The sequence below is a fragment of the Solanum verrucosum genome, unplaced genomic scaffold (genome assembly GCF_900185275.1).
Source record: "Solanum verrucosum unplaced genomic scaffold, falcon-dt-bn FXZP01000119.1, whole genome shotgun sequence".
In the NCBI taxonomy this organism is placed as follows: Eukaryota; Viridiplantae; Streptophyta; class Magnoliopsida; order Solanales; family Solanaceae; genus Solanum; species Solanum verrucosum.
In genome coordinates, this window is record NW_026019935.1 from 86,389 (window position 1) to 109,279 (window position 22,891).

The 22,891-nt window shown below is 32.6% G+C and overlaps 2 protein-coding genes and 1 non-coding gene across 3 annotated transcripts; all 3 read left to right on the plus strand.

Moving 5' to 3' along the window:
• The first annotated feature begins 363 nt into the window (after window positions 1-363).
• TRNAT-AGU (transfer RNA threonine (anticodon AGU)) lies at window positions 364-437 on the plus strand. The gene has a single exon. It is a non-coding gene; the product is annotated as a tRNA-Thr (tRNA).
• A 523-nt stretch (window positions 438-960) lies between these two features.
• On the plus strand, window positions 961-6,672 carry LOC125835388 (uncharacterized). The gene is made up of 8 exons (XM_049514515.1): window positions 961-1,274; window positions 2,565-2,677; window positions 3,514-3,563; window positions 4,397-4,630; window positions 4,805-4,957; window positions 5,409-5,504; window positions 5,598-5,618; window positions 6,197-6,672. Exons 1-8 carry the CDS (start codon window positions 982-984, stop codon window positions 6,362-6,364), a joined length of 1,128 nt encoding a protein of 375 aa, XP_049370472.1. The 5' UTR covers window positions 961-981; the 3' UTR covers window positions 6,365-6,672.
• Window positions 6,673-18,919: 12,247 nt separating this feature from the next.
• LOC125835179 (protein trichome birefringence-like 39) lies at window positions 18,920-22,756 on the plus strand. The gene is made up of 5 exons (XM_049514308.1): window positions 18,920-19,212; window positions 19,939-20,110; window positions 20,380-20,555; window positions 21,908-22,066; window positions 22,458-22,756. Exons 1-5 carry the CDS (start codon window positions 18,947-18,949, stop codon window positions 22,744-22,746), a joined length of 1,062 nt encoding a protein of 353 aa, XP_049370265.1. The 5' UTR covers window positions 18,920-18,946; the 3' UTR covers window positions 22,747-22,756.
• Window positions 22,757-22,891: the final 135 nt, after the last annotated feature.

The window sequence follows — 22,891 nt, forward strand, 5'->3', positions numbered from 1 at the left end:
TTACTTGTGCGTCTAAAGTAGACTTCTCTCTGAGATAGCCTTCAAAAGTAAACAAGAAACTTTTAGTGTCTTGATACTTTAGGGGGTGCAAGCAAGCATTGTTTAACTTATCGTGGAAAAAACATCAACAAGTCCCATAAGTGAAGACTAAGAGAATGATGCGTAAAACATATCAAAGCATGTTAGAAAAAGAAATATGTTGTAGTAAATGAAATACAATAATAATGATGACACACGCGCACTTGGTGTATAACCTCATGAGTATCTTTCATCGGTATACTAAATTGGTATCCTTCTTAAGAAAAAATCAAAATAAATAGATGGTTTCGTTAAATAATATATGAGAAAATAGTACATCAAGTAGCTCTCGTAGCTCAGTTGGTTAGAGCACCCGTTTAGTAAGCGGGAGGTCTTGAGTTCGACTCTCAACGAGAGCAATTTTTGAATAACCTTTTTTGCGGATGTATTTGTGGATCCTCTTGAAGTGTTTGTTTATTAAGAAAAATTTAGCATATTTTGATCTCGTTATAAATATATTAAGAGTTTATAAGATATTCGAGATCTTGATTTCTTTATGATACCCAAAATATAAATGACATATCACATAAACATGACCCTTAACTTGACTTCAATTGACAACTATGACCTTTTAACTTTAGGTGTGCACAAGTAAACACTTAAACTTATATAAAATTGAACAAATTAAGTGCCTATTTATGCGCATTCAAAGTTAGAGAGCATATTTATTCATTGAAGTTAAGTTAAATGTCATGTTTATTTATTATGCCAATAGAAATAGAAGGAAGTTTATCGTATAGAATAGAAGTATAAAAGTACACGTGTTTTCTTCTCATTGGTCCATTAAGATTTTAGAGATTTTGTCAAGTCTTTCAATTCAAGCCACAAGAAAAAAAAGAAAGCAGGAAAAAGAAACAAAAGCTGGTTAGAAGTTAGAACTGCTCTGTTTCAAGAACTGCAAAAATGACTTTCAGCTTCAAGCTTGACACTGCAAATCCCAGTTTCTTCACCATTACTAACAAGTCAATCCATGACCCATTACTGAAAATTGCAACAAAAAGACGAAGTTTGGGTTTTAAGGTCTCTGCTTCTTCTTCGAGTAGTAGTAGTAGAAGTGCAGAGGTATTTGAAGAAGGACAACTTGAAAGACCTCGATGGTCAGGGGAAACTCCACTTTCACGTCTTGTTGGAACTCTCATTTCCATCAAACCTCTATTTTCTATACTCAAACTTGGTGCTAGACAGGTTTTTATAAGGTCATTTCTACTACTTTCATTGATGCACACTATCTGTTTGTTGAATTGTCTCAACATAGAACTTGACTCAGTTAGAAAATAAACTGTTTCCAATTTTTTTTTTTTGAGAGTTTCCTAATTTATCAAAACATGCTTTGAAATTAATAAGTCAGCTGCCATGTGAATGAAATTTTATGGGCAAATTAAGTTGTCACCTGCCTTTTGATGATTGTATTAAAATACTTAGTCTAGTTAGCTTCGAGGTGTGTTTTGATAAATAGTTGGTGATAGTTTTTTTCTATAGGAGACATAAATACATGACAATTCAAGTTGGAAAATTGCAAAAAGTGATTTTTTGAGTGTTTTTAATCATTATTGCTATGGTGTTTGGGACATTTTGCACATCTGGACTCATTCTATTGGTACCTGCTATAACATCCAACTCACAACATAGGTAATCGGTAACTTTGTTTACCAAGACTTGAACATATGAGAAGAAATCACCTAGTGTTATTGTCTCAGCTGGGGTTTAAACCTGAGATCTCGTTGTTCTCGACCCACTTCACTGACCACACCTTTCGATGCAGTTAGGAAACAAACTATTTCATGTATTTCTTATGAGGAAAGATTCATTTCTCATAGAAAACATTTTAATTCTACCCTTTCCATTATACTTTGGGGACTCTTCGTAGCAAATTTCATGTGCCTTTAGCGGATGGATTCTACATGTCCAAATACTTCGAAAAAAGGTCTAAATTTATCCCTTTAATTTTGACTATGGTATAAATTACTAGACGTTATACTCCTGGTGGGAACTCAGTTAGGTCATAGGGCAAGTATGAGACAATTTTCCAAGGAGAAGGGTATGAATGTCCCTAAAATATAACATTGGTTAAAATTAAGTATGCGCTTGGACATGAATTGTTTGATATTTGAAAAACAAATATTCTTGTAGTTAAAGTTAAAGTTAAAAAATGGTATTTGAAAGCTGAAGTTATGTTTGGACATGCACTAACCAAAAAATTGGGAAGTATGTTACTCACGTGCAGTCAGATTATTTTTCTTGAATCAGTTACGCCTACCTGTAGATACTTTTGTTGATATTGTAAAGGACATAATTGAACTCAGAACTTTGTTTGCTCTGATACTATATTGAAATGTATGAGTTAGCTCAATACATTTATATAAGAACTTACTTATATACATTTATTTGAAGAATGAGACAATTTTGGTATTTCTGATGTTATTCTATTTTCTTGAGAAGTTCTTAGAATGAAAATGAATTGATCTGACTTAGTGGGGTTTGAACAGTACAGCTGAGAAAACTAATATTCCATGGACAGAGATGACAAAGGAGATACTGGATTCGGATGTTTACAAAGAGTTGGAGAGCATTGAGAATCCTGCTATTGTCTACCCTGATTGTGAGTTTCTTATGAAACCTTTTTAGCATTTTGTTCCTTTTCGTAACCCTGCCTGTAAACGGTTCTAACCAGTGGAACAAGAAAGACAAAATATCTGTATTGAGTATGCAATCAAAGGATTTCTTCCCAAAATAGAGAAGAATTCTCTTGCTTTCTTTTTGCTCCACTCATGCCTTGCACTCCTTGCTTGTGGAGCGGCATACCAAAAAAGAGAAAAGGCCTGCATTGCTGATATTAATCTAAAAGAAAAGACGGTAGGTACAACTAGGCCATGAAAAATCAACCATCATACCATAAAATTAGATAGCTTCAATCTATAGTTATTAGGGCCTCCTAAACGACGTACTAAATTCATCGAGCTGTTCCAAGTCATTCATTTTTACCTCTAGTTACTCAAAAGTTTAATCTATGATTAGAGGTGGACATGCTGCTTCAAATTTATCCCTTATGTACAATCCATTTTCTAGATTAAAATAGCATAACTAGCATATGCTATTTTTCTAAGATGTCTGTGTTTAGCTCCTGCTGATTCTTAAAAGCCCTCGTAACATCTCATTTCAGGTGACATTGAAAGGTTTGACTTTTACCAATTATAGATCCATTTTTAAATTAAGGAATCACCTTATTCCAAACTGTGAGATGTAGATGAATATTTTATTAGCTTGAAAAATTATTACGTGAGGTGGGGGCATAGGCCTAACCATTGTCCTTCGTAACACAATCTCCTCTTAGAATCTGTGTTTAAGAACTTCACAACCTTTTCTTTTGAATTTTTACTATACTGGATCACCCTTCCAAAAAGACTAACTGGCTGACACGATGATTTCTTCTTCCAGATTATCTCAATCCCTTCCACGCGTATGATGAGGGCAACCTGTCCTGGCTGGTAAGAATTAAAATCCAACACTTCTTCTGAGTTTAGGCCATAACTTCTTTACATTTGAGTTTCTATTGGTCAAGTCATCTAGGTTGAAATGACTCTTGGTTTCGTTTGTAGCATTGGTTATTTGTGCTTCTTTGGTTCTTTTGTTTCTGATGATTAAGTTATTGAGGTTATGATATGTCCTTCGGGTTATCTGCTTATGGTTCTAGTGTTGATTTCATTTGGTTATGAAGCTGCTTAAAAGTTCAAGTTTGTCCAACTGCTGCATTCTTATTGAGGGAACTAATATGCCTACTTTTAACCCATAAACTGGCTGATTCTAGGCATCACATGGTTTTACTTCCATCATTCTTTTCCACCCACTCCTTTCTATATATAATTTCCGATGTTTTGATATATACGTTATACTCCTTAAGTTCCATTTTATGTGACACTTTCTTTTTTAGTCCATCCTGAAAAGACCATCTTTCTCTATTTGGACAATTTAACTTTCAACTTCTCATTTTACCCTTAATGGCATGCTTTTATAGCCAAAGAAGTCTCATGGTATGTTTAAGACTATAAGTTCCCAAAGTCTTTCCTTTTTTCTTAAATTCCATACCCAGTTACGCCATGTAAATTAAGATGGGGGAGTATAAGTTACTACTACAGTGGTGCATTTCCAAATCCACCAGAGGAAGACCTCGTTCTCACTATCTGTGATGAAAATATTCAAGGACTAGACCTAAATTCATCTCTATCGCACGAGATCAGAATGAAAGAAGGGAAAACTTCTCCGGAAGTGTCATTTTTGTTATTGCATGGACAAAAGAGTGAAATTTAATTTACTACTGCAGGCTGCTGCTGAAGCAGACGCCGCAACTATGTCGATGGTGAGACGTGCAATACCTAATGCGTCTTCACTTGAAGAAGCAAACCAGATAGTGCGCGGAAATTGGCTTGATGCAATAGAAAAACATCATCAGCAATATTCAGCAGATTTCTCAATCAGAGACATTCTTGACATTGGATGCTCGGTTGGTGTGAGCACTGGATACCTTGCAGACAGATTTCCTTCTGCTAAAGTGACTGTGAGTATGAACAAACATTTATAATCATCTGCATAAGAGAAAGAGAAGACTAGATAATGCTATACATTGTAATAACTACTTAAATGCATCTAAACTAAAGTCTACTGTTGATAACTATGATTTGGTCAATCTTAAATATTTAGTATCTTTCTTATTCATGATCGTCTTCTGCAGGGTTTGGATCTTTCACCTTATTTTCTTTCTGTTGCTCAATATAAAGAAAAGAAAAGAAACCAGAGAAAGAATCCTATCAGCTGGATACACGCAAACGGTGAAAACACTGGCTTGCCTTCCAAATCATTTGATCTCGTTTCAATCCCTTATGTGGTATGTTGTCTAGCAAACTGCAGCGATAAATCACATACTTTACAGTAAAATTAGCTTGCATCCTTGTCCTGCACTTAGTATTCCGTTTCATATGAACAGTACAGGAGAATCCATGATAACATCATTTTTTTCAACATATATGGTCCTTGTGACTGCTCAAAGCAACATTAGTTGTTAGATAAGTACCCGAGATCGATCAAATAAAAATAAAGGATGGTTACTGATCTTCTAACGAATCCTATACGAAGTTTGACAACTTCAACTTTCAAATTCCATTTTTCAACTTCAACTTCAAATACTACTTTTTTCAAATATCACTCAATTCATATCCAAACACCTACTCATGATTGATGGATATCAGCTATAATCATAAAACAACAATTGAAGGATGCAGATTTTGTTTGAAGAGTATGTTCACAGAATCATCTTCGACTTTTTACTGTGTGCGCAGTTTCATGAATGTCCTGAAAGAGCAATAAGAAATATAGTGAAAGAGTCATTCCGTCTGCTTCGACCTGGAGGAACTATTGCTATAACTGATAACTCGGTAATTTACCAGATCGCTGTAATTAACTGATAATTATTGTTATTAGTACTATTTCACATCATTCTTATTACATTTTCTTGCTTTCTTTTGCAGCCAAAGTCGAAGATTCTTCAGGTATGTCTGTTCTTTCACTTGCACATTTTCAATCACAAACAATTCAATATCGAAGTTTCAAATTGGTTGTTCTGTTATACTTAACAATTCTAACACAAACTACAAACTACAAACAAACTATTTATGAGTCCAGCTAACGGCGTGAATGGGAATTTTCATCAAGGGGTTAAAAAAATGCTCTGTTATGTTTAGGGGATTCAACAACACAACTTCTTTTTTCCAATTTTGAGTTAATGGTCAAAACCCTTTCTGAAATATCATGTTTTTGCGAGTCTCATACCTGAACGATAGATGTTTGCATTTCCTACCTGAATTATCACCAACTATTTATCAAAGCATACTCGAAATTAACTAGACCAAGTGTTTGAAATACAATTGCCAAAACGCACGTGACAACTTAATTTTGCCATAATATTTCATCCACACGGCAGCTGATAATTCGATTAGGAAAACTCACAAAAACGTGATACTTTATTTTGTGTCTTATCCCCATATTTTTTGGCGAAGGGGATTCAGATGAACCCCCTTCAGCAAATGTCGCTCCACCACTGAACTTCTCTTGTATTTCAAATGTACAGGAATTACCACCCGTGTTGTTTACATTGATGAAGAGCACAGAACCTTTTCTGGATGAATACTACCTGACTGATCTTGAAAGAGTGATCAAGGAAGCTGGTTTTGCTAATGTACAAACTGTTCTCACTGATCCCAGACACAGAACTGTTACTGCCACCGTCCCTTACTAACATTCTTTCCTTACTTGCTGAGACATGTTTTCGGAAACAACCTCTCTATCTCCACGAGGTACGGGTAAGCTCTACGTATACTCTACCCTCCCCAAATCCCACTTGCGGGAATCCACTAGGTAAGTTGTTGTTGTTGCTGAGACTTGTTTGTTCACCATCAGTGCTCAAGAAATTGTAAGGGAAAACATATATAATCTGTAAAGTTGGAACTGATTATTTTTTTTCAGAAGAAAAGAAAAAAAAAATGCAGAAAATTTAATTAGTGCTAGTGAACATGAGATTGCATGTTTTTTTTTTTAAAAAAAAATTCTTCTAATTATTTGCTTTCATCTGGAAGAGTTGTGATATTACTGTAGTAGTTTTATTTCATTTTACAAAATACTGTTAAAACAAAAGATAACTAACTTTTGTTAATATATATTAAGAGAACCAAAAGTTGTATGCATATTAGAAGGAGTTGTGAATTTTAGAGCCGAGTGATGGGTTTAAATTGCCTCCAAATATGATCTATAGATAATGGAATAGATCACTTGCTGAATTTCAGAAATCTGGATTAATTAGATGAGTGTGTATTGAATGGTTGAATACCATACGATTATTTTATAGATCTTAGATTCAAGTCTTGAGAATAGAAAAACTCATGGTAAGATCAAATATGTTTTCCTCCTTGGGTGAATTTCACACGACAAGAATCTGGATTAATTAGATGAGTGCGTATTGAATGGTTGAATACCATACGATTATTTTAGAGATCTTAGATTCAAGTCTTGAGAATAGAAAAACTCAGTGTAAGACCAAATATGTTTCTCTCCTTGGGGGTGAATTTCACACGACAAGAATCTGGATTAATTAGATGAGTTGGCATCCAATGGCAAACAACTATGATTACAATACCAAATAAATCATGGATAGCAAAGGGCAACTTACAGGATATAGGGGGTTTTTCCAGTTTTTCGTGTGTTAGCCCATGAATATATTGGTGATATGACTATCAACTGATTTTTTTACGAAAAAGTTTTACTGAATCCTTCGTAGGGAGTTGAGGAGCAGTACATACAGTCTCACCATTTGTTTGGATATATTTTGGCATTTACGGGCCAATTTACATAAATTAGGTGATTTTCTCAATTTTTCGTGTGTTAGTTAACCAATGAATATTTTGGTGATATAAGTTCCAGTCGAATTTCTTGCGAAACCTTTACAGAACCCTCTATAGGAAATTGGGGGGACAATACGTATGTCTCATGATTTTTAGGACATATTTTGGAATTTACAGGAATTAGGCGATTTTCTCAGTTTTTCGTGTGTTATCTCATTGGTTAACACACATGAAAAACTGAGAAAATCACTTAGTTCCAAAAATTTGGCCCCTAAATTCCAAAAATGGACTCTAAAAATTGTGAGGTTGTACATACTGCTATCAAAACTCCCTACAAAGGGTTCCGTAAAGGTTTCACAAAGAAATCATCAGAAAGCTAAATAACCAAAATATTCATAGGCTAACACACATGAAAAATTGAGAAATTGTCCGATTCTAGTAAATTGGCCTCTAAATGGTCAAAATGAACTCTGAAAATTGTGAGACTGTACGTACTATTACCCAAACTCTCTATGGAGGGTTACGTAAAAGTTTTGCAAAGAAATCACCCGGAAGCCATATCATCAAAATATTCATGGGCTAACACACACAAAAAATTAAGAAAATTGACTAGTTCTTGAAAATTGGCCCTTAAATTCTCTAAATGGACTTTAAAAATTGTGAGACTGTACGTACTGCTATCCAAACTTCCTATGGAGGGTTCTATGAAGATTTCATAGAGAAATCATCTGGAAGTCATATCACCAGAATATTCATGGGATAACACACAAAAAAAATATGTGAGAAAATCGCCCAATTTCTACAAATTGGTCTATAAATGCTCAAAATGGACTCTAAAGATTGTGAGACTGTACGTACTGCTCCCCCAACTCTTTACAGAGAGTTCTATAAAGGTTTCGCAAAGAAGCCCCCAAGGCCTAGCTCAAGTGGCAAAAGGTGGATGATTTGTGGCTTAGGTCGCAGGTTCAAGCCCCACACCATGCAAAGCGAAGCCCGATGTTTAAGTGGAGAAGGGTAGAGGGGTGGGCCCATTCTCCACCGAGTTTAGAAAGTTGTGATTGGTCCAAAAGGCGGGTCACAGACGGATTTCTCGGTTATAAAAAAAAAACTAAAGTTTTTGCAAAAAAATCGTTCTGAATCTATATCACTAATATATTTATGGACTAACACACACGAAAAACTTAAAAAATCGCTTGATTCCTATAAATTGGCTCGTAAATGTCCAAAATGGACTCTTAAAATTGCGAGACTATACGTACTACTTCCCAAACTCCCTACAGAGGGTTCTGTGAAGGTTTTGCAAAGAAATTGTCCAGAAACCATATCACCAAAATATTTATGGGCTAACACACATGAAAAACTAAGAAAATCGCTCACTTCCTGTAAATTGGTCTCTAAATGCCCAAAATAGACTCTAAAAATTGCGAGACTATACGTATTTCTCCTCCAACTCCCTACGGAGGGTTCCATAAAAATTTCGCAAAGAAATAGTTCAAAATCCATATCACCAAAATATTCATGGCCTGACACACACGAAAACTGAGAAAATCACTTATTTCTTGTAAATTGGCCCCTAAATGCCCAATGTAGACTCTAAAAATTGTGACACCGTACCTACAGCTCCCCAAATCCCTATAGAGTGTTTCGTAAAGGTTTAGTAAAGAAATTGTCCAGAAGCCATATCACCAAAATATTCACTGACTAACACACACAAACAATTGAGAAAATTGCCTAATTCTTGTAAATTGGCCTCTAAATTCCCAAAATGGTCTCTAAAGATTGTGAGACTGTACGTACTGCTAGCCTGATTCCCTACGGAAGGTTCTGCAAATGTTTCACAAAGAAATCGACTGAAAGTCATATCACCAAAATATTCATGGGCTAACACCCACGACAATTGAGAAAATTAATTCCTGTAAATTGACCCGTAATGCCCAAAATGGTCTCTAAAAATTGTGAGACTATACATACTGCTCCCCCAACTCTCTATAGAGGGTTCCGTAAAGGTTTTGCAAAGAAATCGTCTGAAAGTCATATCACCAAAATATTTCTGGGCTAACAAACACGAAACTTTGAAAATCACCTAATTCTTGTAAATTTGCCGCTAAATGTCCAAAATGGATTCTAAAAATTGTGAGACTGTACGTACCGTTTCCCAAACTCCCTACAGAGGATTTCGTAATGGTTTTGCAAAGAAATCGTCCAGAAGTCATACCACCAAAATATTAATGGGCTAACACACATTAAAAACTGAGAAAATCACCTAATTCATGTAAATTGGCCCTAAATGTCCAAAATAGACTCTAAAAATTGTGTGTACATACTGCTTCCTCAATTCCCTACGGAGGGTTCTGTAAAGGTTTCACAAAGAAATAGTTCGGAAGTCATATCACCAAAATATTCATGGGCTAACAAACACGAAAAACTGAGATAATCGCCTAATTCGATAGATTGGCCCCTAAATGCCCAAAATAGACTTTAGAAATTGTGAGACTATAGGTACTGCTCCCCAACTCACTACGGAGGGTTCCGTAAAGGTTTTACAAAGAAATTATCCGGAAGCCATATTACGAAAGTATTCTTGGGCTAACTAACACATTAAAACTGAGAATATCACTTAATTCCTATAAATTGACCCCTAAATACAAAAATATGTACTCTAAAAATTATGAGATTGTACATATTGCTCTTCCAACTCTCTACGGAGGGATCCGTAAAGGTTTCACAAAGAAATCGTTCGGAAGTCATATCACCAAAATATTCATGGGCCAACACACACGAAAAATTGAGATAATCACATAATTCTTGTAAATTAACCGCTTAATTCCCAAAATGGACTCTAAAGATTTTGAGACGGTATGTATATAACATCTCGCTATTTGAAAGAACTAGAAAACGTTAGAATTGGAAAGAGTCATTTTAGGAAAGAATGAAAAAAAAATCTGGAAATTTGTTAAGTTAAGTTTGAGATTTTGATCAAAGGTATGCTTCCAGATACCGTAGGAAATATCTTGGAATTATCTTTCCAACGCCGTCGAGTTTGCGCGATTCTGAGTTTGTATGAGTGAGATATGCCCATTGGAAGTTGGGTTGTTTGGATAAGGAAAGTCCCATCCAGATTTTGGAAGGGTAGTTTGGTATTTTCCTTAGCCGATTATTTTATTTCGATTTTAGGAGTTTAATTGAGGTCAAATCAGAATTAGATCAGTTTAGAAAATTGGAAATTCACGCTAGGGCTTGAAGAAAAGAAAAAAGAGGAGAAAAGAGAAGAAAAATCAAGATTCGTCAAGGTCATACAATTTGGTTGTGGATTTCGCCAATGATTCAATCCTACGAGGTATGTGAGATCACATAGCGTTGGGTTAGTTCACCCACGTGCCAATCATGATTCAATTCAGCGAATTTGTATTGTTTTGAAAGCAAATCTTATGAGTTCTTGATGATAATTCGTTTGAAATCTTGTAGGTTCTTGTTGTTGAAGTTTCTTGAGTTTGATTCATGATTTTAGGTGTGATTTCGAGTAGAATCTTACATATATTGATGGTATAGTTGATTCTAAGTGTTTGGGGAAAGAACTAGGTTGAAGTAGGGGGTTTAAAGTTGAAAAACGAAGAAGAAAAGTCGAAACCCACCTGGGCAGGGGGCTGGGTGCCGCCCAACTGGGGCTCTGAAATTTGGGTTCTTGGGCGTCGCGCTAGCCAGAGCGCCCCAACCCAGTCCCTGAAATTAAAGGGTTGGCACCTTGCGCCTCTCAGAGTGCCAGGGACGCCAGTTCTTCCACCTTGTTCCCCTTATTTCCGTACTAGTTCCTTAGCAATGTACCTATGTTTTCTAGTCGATTTCTATACTCTAAGGTATGTCTAAACATAATGAAATCATCATTAATATGAGATCATGAGCCTTGAATCCATACTTCAATTCAAGGGAAGTTAAGAGTTAAGTCAAGAGGTTAAGAGTTAAGGCAAGAGAAGTTCATAGAGTGTTCCAAAAGTCTTTCACAAACGTTTTAACTTTGTTTTAAGATTTAAGCTTTGAGTTGAGTAAAGAGTAAGAGTAAAGTTCATTTTCTTCAAAGATTATACGGGAACTAAGTATTCCCAAGGGTTAAAATATTTTCACATTTGAGCAAGAAAGAAAACACCGATTTCCAAGAGAGCTTTTAAACTAAGTTTTGAGTAATTATCTCAAACCAAAGAAAGGGTTTTGTTTTATAAACATATAAGCTGAATATATTTTGGGAGTAATATTGAGCACCGCTATGGGGACGCGAGTTCATAATAAATCAAGTCTCCATAAACATGTAACCATCATAAGCAGAAAATGATCATACTTTTTAGATGATTCCTTAGTGTTTTTTAGCATAGACTAGTGGATCTACTTAGTTAAGGCGTCTATATGACGGTAAAGTATAGGATAGTTCTGGCAGCGTGGGCAAGACGTTGTATCATTACTTAGGCTCATAATGGTGGTTGTTGATTAGAAAAACTCCCACGGTATTATATTACTTTACATGTAAACTGAGTTGTTATTGCATTTCTTTAACAAATTGAGTTGCTACCTCCTGTTTTAAATGCTTTGTATAACTACACCATTATTGTTGTTTTACTTCGCAGTTGAGTTGAGTTATTCATGGGTTGAGTAAAGCCAAGGTAAGTGTTCCTTTCAGATTCTTTTCAAGTTTATGTCTTGTTTAGTATTCTCCTCGCATACTTGTACATTCAATGTACTGATGCCATTTGGCCTGCATCTTTTTATGATGCAGACACAAGTAACCAGGATCAACATCCAATGCCTTGTTGATCCAGTTGAGCACTCAGAGTCAGTTGGTGAGCCTCATTGCTTTTCGGAGGGCTCCTTTTGCATTGCTTTAGTACTTTAGTTGTTAGGATGATCGGGGGTCTTGTTCCGACATTCCTCCTTGCTTCAGAGACAGTTAGTAGTTCAGTTGTCTTTACATTGTTATTTCTTATGTTAAGAGTTGAGTTGCCATCTATGGCTAGTTGAATGTTTTAACCTTAAATGTTCTGAGTTTAATTTGAGACAGTTGTTTTATAATTGCATTTGATCATTGTAATAATGCTTAGAGTCTTTCGCTGAGAGTCTAGCCAGGCCAAGGGTTCGCTTGGGGCTAGAAATGGTTCTCGAGTGCCAGCCCCGCCCAGGGTGTAGGCTCGGGGCGTGACAATGTACTGCTCTTAACGCCCTATGCATGGTTCCGTAAAGATTCCACAAAGATAATCTGAAAGTCATGTCACCAAAATATTCATCGGCTAACACACGAAAAAATTTCCCAATTCCTAAAAATTTATGGTTGATATTTTCGCGAAACCTTTATGGAATCTTTCATACGGAGTTGAGGAGAAGTACGCACATATCTCACCATTTTAACTACATTTTTGGGCATTTATGGGGTATATTCGGTATGGAGGTAAATATTTTCTTGAAAATGCTTTCTAATTTTCTGATTGATTAAAAAATTTAGAAAATATTTTCTTTAGGAAAATAAGTTATTTAAAGAGGATGAAAATAGATAAATCGAGTTCTACAAATAAAATTTCATATTGATTATATCATTTCTACTCTTCAATAAACCTCATCACCACTTTCACCCCGTAACCCCCATCCAACCTCACTCCGATCTCCTATAATACTCATCTAAATTACGTATATATTTATACTTAGAATAATATTTTATTATTTATATATTCATCAAAAAACATAATTATTAATGTCAAAAAGCTTTAATTGATTAAAAAGAAAGGGTGTTTGTCAGTATAACATTTTTAGACATGAAAAAGAGTCAAAAGAGTCCAATCAATAGAACAAATATAATGAGATCATCCTTTGCGTAAACATAGGATTTCACCAAATAATCTAATTATGAACTTTGGCAGCTAATTAGTACACTTGGTATTGACACTCCATTAATAAAATAGTTAGGTAAATATATACAACCAATTAAACCCCACTTAATAATTAATTTATTAATGTGCAAATGCTTCATTCCAAAAATTGTTGTAAGGTGGTCTGTTGTTTAGGATTTCAGATACGGCAAGCTATTTCAGTAGGCCAGCCTTTGACACAAACAAAACTTAATTCACCTTTCGGTTTAATTTGTTTGTCCTATTGTGTTTAAAAACGTTTGAATATTATAAGCATAAATTAAAGATACATCAAATATATCAAAATAATTTTTTATTTTTGTAATCTTATATATGTCATGCGGAAAATTGAAATGAAAGAATTGTCAAAAAAAAATAAAAATTTATTTAACTGATTAAGAAAAATTGTACAAACAAATTGAAACAGGAGAATAACATAATTTCAATTTTGTGCCTTTTCTTCTAAGGTTTCATATGTTTTTCCACTTAGGTGTATTTTGGCATGGGATGGGATGAGGAGAATGTTTTTCAAATTTTTTTATTTTCTTTTATGTTTGATTAGTCAAAAAAAAAATTAAATATTTTTTTTAGAAATAAATTTCTTAAAGATAATGAAAATGACTTTTTTTTGTTGGTGAAATTAGTAAAATAAATCCCATAAATGACATTTTATGTTGATCGTGTCCCTTCTACAGTTCTACCCCACCCCCTCACACCATCTTCCCTCCCACCTCTGTCCTCTCACATACCCATCCCCATCACACCAACCCTACCCCACCCACCCCTTGGACCCCCTAACCCCACTCACACTCTCATTACTCTTAACACGATTACACTGTAAATGCTATTATGTTATGATATGAGAAGATGGATTTTCAATTGATAGAGGTCTAAATTTTCTTCAAAAAAGGAGTAGCCAGTTGTGAATAATGAGGTCTAATTATTTATTTTTTTCAAATAAGTAAAATTAGATAATACTTTAATTTTTTATTTAAAAAAAAATTAAAACTCAAATATGATAAGAAAATTAAAGACAATAGTTTTCATACCATATCAAATTTCTTGTTATGTTTGCTTTGACGTATGGACACTTTATTTGTCAATTGTTATTTTATCCTAACTTCATTTCCTTTTTCTTCTTGTTATTTATATTTTTGTTTCATCTTATAAGAAAGTTGGAACAACTGGGGATAGTTATTAATTAAAGAAGAAAAGGTGTGTAGGTAACAAATTCTAGCTCTTGATATTTAGATATAATCTTCTGATTTTATAGATTATAAATTGATTGTTAAATTTCAAGATCAGATGATCTATTTCTTTGTTCTCTAGGAAGAACCAATTCGGATGGATGGAGTCGTTTGATATTTAATGTTGACTCATCACATTCTTAGGTCAAAAAAGGTCATAAGGAAAAATATTTGTTATTCATTGATTATTAGCGGTATCTCGATAATGTTTGGATCAAATGACTTCCATAATTAGTTCTGAACTAGTGAGTATTGTAAAAATAGTGACGATGTAATACACAAAAAGGAAGAGACTCATAAAATGACAAATGCAAATATAATTTTTGCACATTTTCATTAATTCATAAAGACGATCTATATATCTGACAATTAGGAGACTGACAATGTAATTCGTTGTGCGGAAATGTTGTATTTTAATTAAAAATTGTTTATGATATATAAATGAAGTGTTATAAATTAAATATTATTATTTAGGAGTGAATGTCCATAATCTTCACTACTAGGTTAGTAATATTCATAACTCCATTACCTCTCCCACACCCCTATCTCAATGGTTATTAATGTCGTAGATAACCTAACATTGAATAATGAAAGAAAGTTATGTTAATTAATGACCACACATGACTTTTTAGGTTCACTTTACTAGTTCTTCATGTATGGTACTCATATTATTTTTAATTAATTGGGAGGATGCTTTATTTATAATATTTCTGGTGGGCCCACACTTTTTAAAAGTATATAATATACTTTTGAAAATGTAATTATATTCGAGTGATAATTTTGAAATGCTTGATTAGAAGGAAAGTCATATTCTAATTAAGAGGATAATAATCTCCTTTTATTTATCACAACCTAATCTAACAACTAATTGTCTTCTTTTAGAAGTCAATTAGTCTATTAAGATAAGAGTCTTGTTTTCAATCTATTCTTTACCTCTTTTTTTTTTTCTAATTGAAATTTGTGCTTTTAAAACATATCATAATATTAATGTGGCAAGAAAAATTGTTATTAAAAGTATGTTTGGTATGACAAAAAAATTTCTTTCATGTTTTCAATTTATTCTTTACCCTTTTTTTCCTAATTGAAATTTATGCTTTTAAAACATATCGTAATATTTATGTGGCTAAAAAAATTGTTATTAAAAGTATGTTTGGTATGACAAAACAATTTTTTTCCATGTTTAGTTATTTTATCTAGAAAAATAAGTTTTTAAAAATTAGAAAAATGACTTACCTTAGTGCATCGTAGAGAAGTAGGGAAGTTCCATAAGTATCATTCACAATTGATTGTCTCCTTTCCACCGAAACACTTTGCTCTGATCCAACTACATAATAATATATCCAGTGTAGTCTTATAAATAGGGTCTAAAGAGGTTAGGATGTACACAAATCTTAACTACTCTATCTTTATGGATTGGAGAGACTATTTCTGATAGATCCTCGATCGGCTCAAAGAATAGTTTTCAAAGCAAGGTAGTAAGAAAACATAAATAAGTTAGTAAGATACAAAGTAAATGAAGAAACATATATTAATACACACACCCTTCCCCGATCTCACACCTCCATTTCATCTCGATGCCAAGTGGTAAGTATTCACTTATCAATAATCAAACATTTCATGTTTATGACATGGATATATAAAATTTTATGTGAATTTAAATTAATCAAGCCTTAAAATAAATATCAGACACCAAATGAAAAATAAAATAATTGACGTGCCTACATTAATAAATTCACGATAGCCAAAGTCCATGCTATGACTATACTCTTGAAATGATACACACACTTATCTAAATGGGGAAAAAAGGATACTAGAAAAAAAATGAATTTGTTATACTAATTAATTTTGCATTGACTTAGAAGGTGATAATGTGGACAATAGTTGTCACAATAATTTTATTCAAATTAAAATGCTTGATTGATGTTAACCTATAAATAATAAATCCACATGAAGATATCAAATTAAATCGTTACGAAAGTATAAAAAATTTAGCACCCAAGTTGTTGCACGGATAGTGATCAATAAAGTCAAGGAAAACTCAATAAAAATTTAATAAAAGTGAAAATATATACAACTTAATCATGACATAATGATAAATGTGCATGTGAAAGATATTTTTCTTATATTATTATGCATTTGATGCAAATAATTTTTAATCGAATAAGAAGTATATCAAGTTCAAATTTCAACGAGTACAAAAACACTCAAGTTATTCAATATTTATATTAATATAATGTTATTTGTATATGATAAATTAATTAAAATATGTGCATACTAAATCAAGCACCTTGTAGAAACAAATAATTTATGAGGCAACTCTCATGAGTTGGCAAGATTTATACATAAATCCACATAAAAATATTAATATGTATTCAATATTTTAGTGTGTAAATTGAGTGTGATATATAGTGGAATTAATCATGTGGACAGATAGTATTTTTCAGATTTTAATTTCAACTTGGGTAGGGGTCATATATAACACATAAGAAAGTAATGATTATTTGCAAAATTCTAATTTTGGTCCTTAATTATGTTTAGAAAATTTATCCTCTTTTAATTATTATTTTTGTAAATAGTTTTCATGACCTTTCGAATTAAGATTTCAAATTCTGAATCTATTTTTAGATTAGCACTTCATGGCTCACCCTCGACTACGGTTTAAATCTTGTCTGCTTTAGAAGTGGATTCGAACATCTAACATAAGAATTTGCAGTCCTTTCCTCTAACCAGATACTTTTTTAAAGTCTGTTTTCTTCATCGAATAACGCCCTACCTTACCACTTGACTAGTAAGAAAAAAAATCCTTCACTAAGTTGAGAAAATAGAATGTATAGGTTTTTTTCGCTTCTTCATCAAGCTTTCGAGCAACTCTTTCAACTACTGCATAATCCTCAATTTTGAAGATTAAATTGCTATTTTACAAAATTAAAAAAAATATATTGTAATTTTTTTTCCTTTTTCATGAAACATTCTATGGTGAAATTAGTTTTGGGGATCAACTACCATCCAAAAGAAAATCCATGTGAAAATAACTTTTTTCAAAAAAAGAGTGCTTAGTTTCCTCCATTTTTAAATGAAAAAAATAATATAATCAGCATGTGTAGTTCCAATTTATTGCAAATAAAATAACTCCATGTTGCCCCCACATTTCATTTATAATAAATATAATTCTTACAAACATCATTTTAGTTTATTCTCTTCCGGCTACATATATAATATAATACATTATTGTTTCCCTATGCTTCCCAACCCAACATTTTATAATGGTCGCATAAATATTTACGACTTATTTAAGATTATAAATTTTAAGATATTTCAAAATTATTATTTTTTTGTCTCCAATCAAAAATCGTCACATAAATAGCGATTAACAATATGAGTAGCTAATTAATAGTAGTAAGAAATTATATAAAAAAATATGATGGGATGGATATAACTTCACACATTATATAAAATAATACGGAGGGACAATGGCGGAGCCAAAATTTTTAATAAGGGAGTTCAAAATCCAAAGGAGTAAACATACGAACTAGTCGAGGGGGTTCGATATCTATTATATACATCTAAAAAATAATTTTAAACATGTATATAGTAATATTTTCCACCAAAGGGGGTTCGAATGAACCCCTAAAGACATGTTGGCTCCCCCCCTGCGGAGGGAGTAACTAATTAGAAATAGTGAAGAACTATATCAAGTTAGAATATGGTAGAATGAATGAGATTTCTTTAACTTTAACAAAATTAAGATCTCGAGTTCATACACTGAAATTTGAATGAGCCTTACACGATACAAATCAATATTAATGAGATCAATATTTTCCGAATATTGAATCTTTATACAAAATAAAATAAAAGGCTATGAAAAAACAATTCGATATACAAAGTATTTTGCATTCACATGGTGGTCAGAAAAGGACCACACCTAAAAAGTGTGATGTAGACAACTTATACTAATACATATATTAATAGTAGTTTCCACAACTTAAACTCGTAACCTATAGATTACGGAGCAATTACAACTTTATCAAAACTCCAAGCTGGCTAAGATAAGTAAAAAGTGAACTCAAGTACCTACCTAGCTGTTTTCTTTTTCCATGAAACATCCTATATGGCAAAAAGTTTTGGGATCAAACTACCCTCCAAAATAAAATCCATGCGAAAAAATAATCAATCATGTGTTGTTCCAAATTTTCAAATAAAACCACACCATGATGCCCCCACATCTCATATAAAAAAAAAACAAATCAAAATTCTTGCAAATTTAATTTATAATATTCATACTATATATTATATATATAGTACATCATCCTATTCTTCTCACTTCACAAATTATACAAATTGCTATCTTTTTAAGATGGGATTTTTGTTACTCTCTCTATTCTTGATATTTTTTGTAAGAATAAATAATTATGTAAATGCTACTAATTATTCAATAGATGCAATTAGCAATATTGGGTGCAATATTTTTATTGGAAAATGGGTTTTTGATTCTTCATATCCTATGTATGATTTTTCAAAATGTCCATTTATTGATAATGAATTCAATTGCCAGAAGTACAAGAGGCCTGATAATTTGTACCTTAAATATAGATGGCAACCTTCCTCCTGCAACCTCCCAAGGTAGAGTACTACTTTCTCTTTTTTCCATTTTTGCCTTTTTTTTTTCATTACCTTTTGTCACTTCCTCCTGCTTTGATGTGTCTTACTTGAGTCGAAGTTTTGCTTTTTTGGAAAGAACCTTTTTATTTTCATCAGGTAAGAGTAACGTTTGTCTATATTAATTCTATTCTCTCCTGACCCTGTTTAGGGACTACACTGAATTTGTTGTTGTTGATAGTTATTAGAGGTGTGATTCTATGTGTAAGGACTGAGGAGGGTAGAAAGTACATACACCTTATCCTTTCCTTATGAGATAGAAATGTTATTTTCGATAGACTCTTGGCTGATGGAACTATATAGAGTTATGGTGGTTAAATCGAATCCAATCTCTTTTACTGAAAAGTTAAACTATACAAGCATAGTAAAAGTAAACTTTTTTTTTAGTTATATATAAACGGTTGAATTCATTTGATATAAGAAATGATTCTAGTGTGAAGGAAAAAAGGTCTCAAAATTGTAAAAATGATAGGTACAAGTACTAAGTGTCAAATTCTAGTATTTTATTTAAAAAATTAAATTTCGAATTTAGTTAACATTGTATTGTAGAATCTAGAATTCATTTGATTCAAATCCTTATTCTATCTTTATTCGTCATTATTGACAATAATAAAGTTTTTTACTAAGTTATATAAATAATTTTATATTATCAGTATATAAAACTTAAACTGATTATTAAATATTTTGTAGGTTCAATGGTTTGGTTTTCTTGGAAAAATACAAGGGGAAGAATATAATGTTTGTGGGTGACTCGTTAAGTTTGAATATGTGGGAGTCATTGGGTTGCATGATTCACTCTTCATTGCCAAATGCTAAAACTTCACTCACAAAGAAAAATGGAATTGCTGAAATTGCATTCTTGGTGAGTGAAATTCAATTCTATCCACATGCAAATTGTTTCTATTTATTTGTCTTTTTAGTTCAACTTTTTGTCAACTATATATTTAGCAAGATATGCTTGTCATTTCATAAATTGAAGGAAAAGATACACTTTTAATCCCTCAACTATCTATGAATTTTTATATTATTCTTTATCATATACAAATCAATTGCGTATAATTAGTGTATAATATATGTATATTAAGTTCAACGACTATAAATATTTTTGATCGAACAATTAAATGTGTATAGGACTATGGAGTTAGATTGTCAATGTATCGTACTCCATACTTGGTGGACATGGTCAAAGAAAATATTGGCACTGTTTTGAAGTTGGATTCCATTAGTGATGGCAAAGCTTGGATGGGAATGGATGTATTGATTTTCAATTCATGGCATTGGTGGACTCACACTGGCAGCTCTCAACCGTAAGTTGAACTTTGTCCATCTATTTGTATACCGTTTAATTTTTTTATAACGATATCGTTTATTTTTTATATTCTTTTTAACTTTTTAATGAAATATTATTATAAAGAACATATAAAATAACATAACATAGAAATCAGTTGGGAAGAAAATTTGGATATTGTAGTGACAGTATTGTTATAAAGTTGGAATTGTTGAGTATTTGTGTATATGGGTGGCAAAATTAATTCATAAAAGTGTGACTTGTCCAATTCTTTTAAATTTGATGAGTAGGTTGGGCTCACTTGAGATGGACATATTTTTATGGGTAACTTATATAAAATTCACTAGTTTAGGGGCTAGTCATTTAGATATACGCTAATTTGCAATATTACATATGTTACATGATTTTGGTGCGTCTAGATACATGTATCTCGAGAAAATATGTGCTCAAAATTAAGTGTAATTTATTCTAGATACACTGAATTTAAGTGGATTTGCATGTATCTGAGATACATATAGTCAAATTTCACTTGCCTCCATCCCATCTCCACTCGATCATGTCTTGCTTGCGTATCTGGTATCCCAAAATACACGACACCATGCGAATCAAATCCGATACATGTATATTGTATATCTAGTGTGATTCACATGTATCTAAGATACATAGACAAATCTCACTCACCTCTCTCTCATATCTCTCGCCACTCTCATATCTCGCTCGCGTATTTGGTATCCCAGATACATGTATACAGTGTGTATCTAATGTGATTCGCATGTATCTGACTTGAAATTTAATATGAAATTATTAAATAATGAGAAAAAATATAGTTATTTCAAACTATAAAGAAAATTAGTAAACATGATATGAATATTTGTTTGATTAGATAGTTTCTCCTATTTTTATATAGAAATAATGTTAACTAAACACCTTTCAAATATATCTTTGAAATTTGAAATTTTACAATATAGTTATTTTTTAATGATAGAAACTAAAATGTGGTTATTTTGGTTGTTTGTGAATTTTATCCCATTAATTTCATGGTAGGTCAATTTGCTCATATCTCATGTCAATCCTTTTAAAACTTGAGTTGATTTAGCTAAATATACAAGACAAATTAATAATAAGAAAATATGTGTAATTATAATGAAGAACAAAAAGCTTTATTTGGTAATGAAACAAAATATTAGAAAAAATAAATAGAATTTGATCAAATTGGACGAACTAGATTATCCTATATTATTTTGTCTATCTTACCTAAACTTGATTTCAATCCAAACATTAATCCATTTATTTATTAATTCAACCTCTCTAATCTGCATAAATTTAGTTCAAGCTATCCACTTAACATCCGTAATTGTGTAAATATCGCAGGTGGGATTACATGCAAGATGGGGGGAAAATTGTCAAAGATATGGACCGTTTGGTTGCTTTCTCCAAAGGAATGACCACTTGGGCTAGATGGGTCGATAAAAATATTGACCCATCTAAAACTAAAGTATTCTTCCAAGGAATTTCCCCCACTCACTATCAGTAAGCAATTATCTAGCTCCTTGATTCCTTCTCGAGTTATATATATATATATATATATTTCATACGAAGCCAAGTTTGAAAGACGATCTATGCAATCATCCCCTCTATTTTTAGTTCTATAATGACTTTGTTAAAAAGCTAGTCTAATTACTTGAGTAACTTTATTAATACAAAACAAATATAAGTGACTTCAGTAGATTTGCTATAGTTGAATGACTATATAAGCTATTCACTCTACTTTTTTCATAAAAGACGAAAGAAAGAAGAATTAACTAAAATGTCTATCCCTCTCAAATGTATAATATATGTATAATAACTAGAAACTGTAAATATTTTTTATTGAGCGATCGAATGTGTAACTACAATGTGCTAATGTGGTAAAAAATTTCAGGGGCAAGGATTGGAATGAACCATCAAAATCATGCAAAGGGCAAACACAACCATTTTTTGGCACAAATTATCCAGCAGGGACACCACAAGAAGCAAATGTGGTCAACAAAGTAATCAAAAACATTAAAAACAAAGTTTATTTATTGGATATTACAACTCTTTCACAATATAGAAAAGATGGACATCCAGGATATTATAGTGATATGCATGGATCAGATTGTAGCCATTGGTGTCTACCTGGTTTGCCTGATACTTGGAACCTCCTTCTTTATACAATTCTTATTGGTTGAAATCGCGGCGACAAGACAGCCCTTTAGTCGCCACAAAAAGTAGGGGTTTCGTGGTCGCTCTAAAAGTGTTGCCACGAAAAGTAAGATGACCTGAAAGTGTTGAAGAATAGTCTAGTCGCTGAAACTTATTGGTGGTGACCCCTAA

Coding starts and splice junctions, on each gene's coding strand:
- LOC125835388 (XM_049514515.1), top strand. CDS start 982: ATGACTTTCAGCTTCAAGCTTGACACTGCAAATCCCAGTTTCTTCACC. Junction 2,678..3,513: donor TGCTATTGTCTACCCTGATT/GTGAGTTTCTTA, acceptor TTCTTCTTCCAG/ATTATCTCAATCCCTTCCAC. Junction 3,564..4,396: donor AGGGCAACCTGTCCTGGCTG/GTAAGAATTAAA, acceptor TTACTACTGCAG/GCTGCTGCTGAAGCAGACGC.
- LOC125835179 (XM_049514308.1), top strand. CDS start 18,947: ATGGGATTTTTGTTACTCTCTCTATTCTTGATATTTTTTGTAAGAATA. Junction 19,213..19,938: donor TCCTCCTGCAACCTCCCAAG/GTAGAGTACTAC, acceptor AATATTTTGTAG/GTTCAATGGTTTGGTTTTCT. Junction 22,067..22,457: donor ATTTCCCCCACTCACTATCA/GTAAGCAATTAT, acceptor AAAAAATTTCAG/GGGCAAGGATTGGAATGAAC.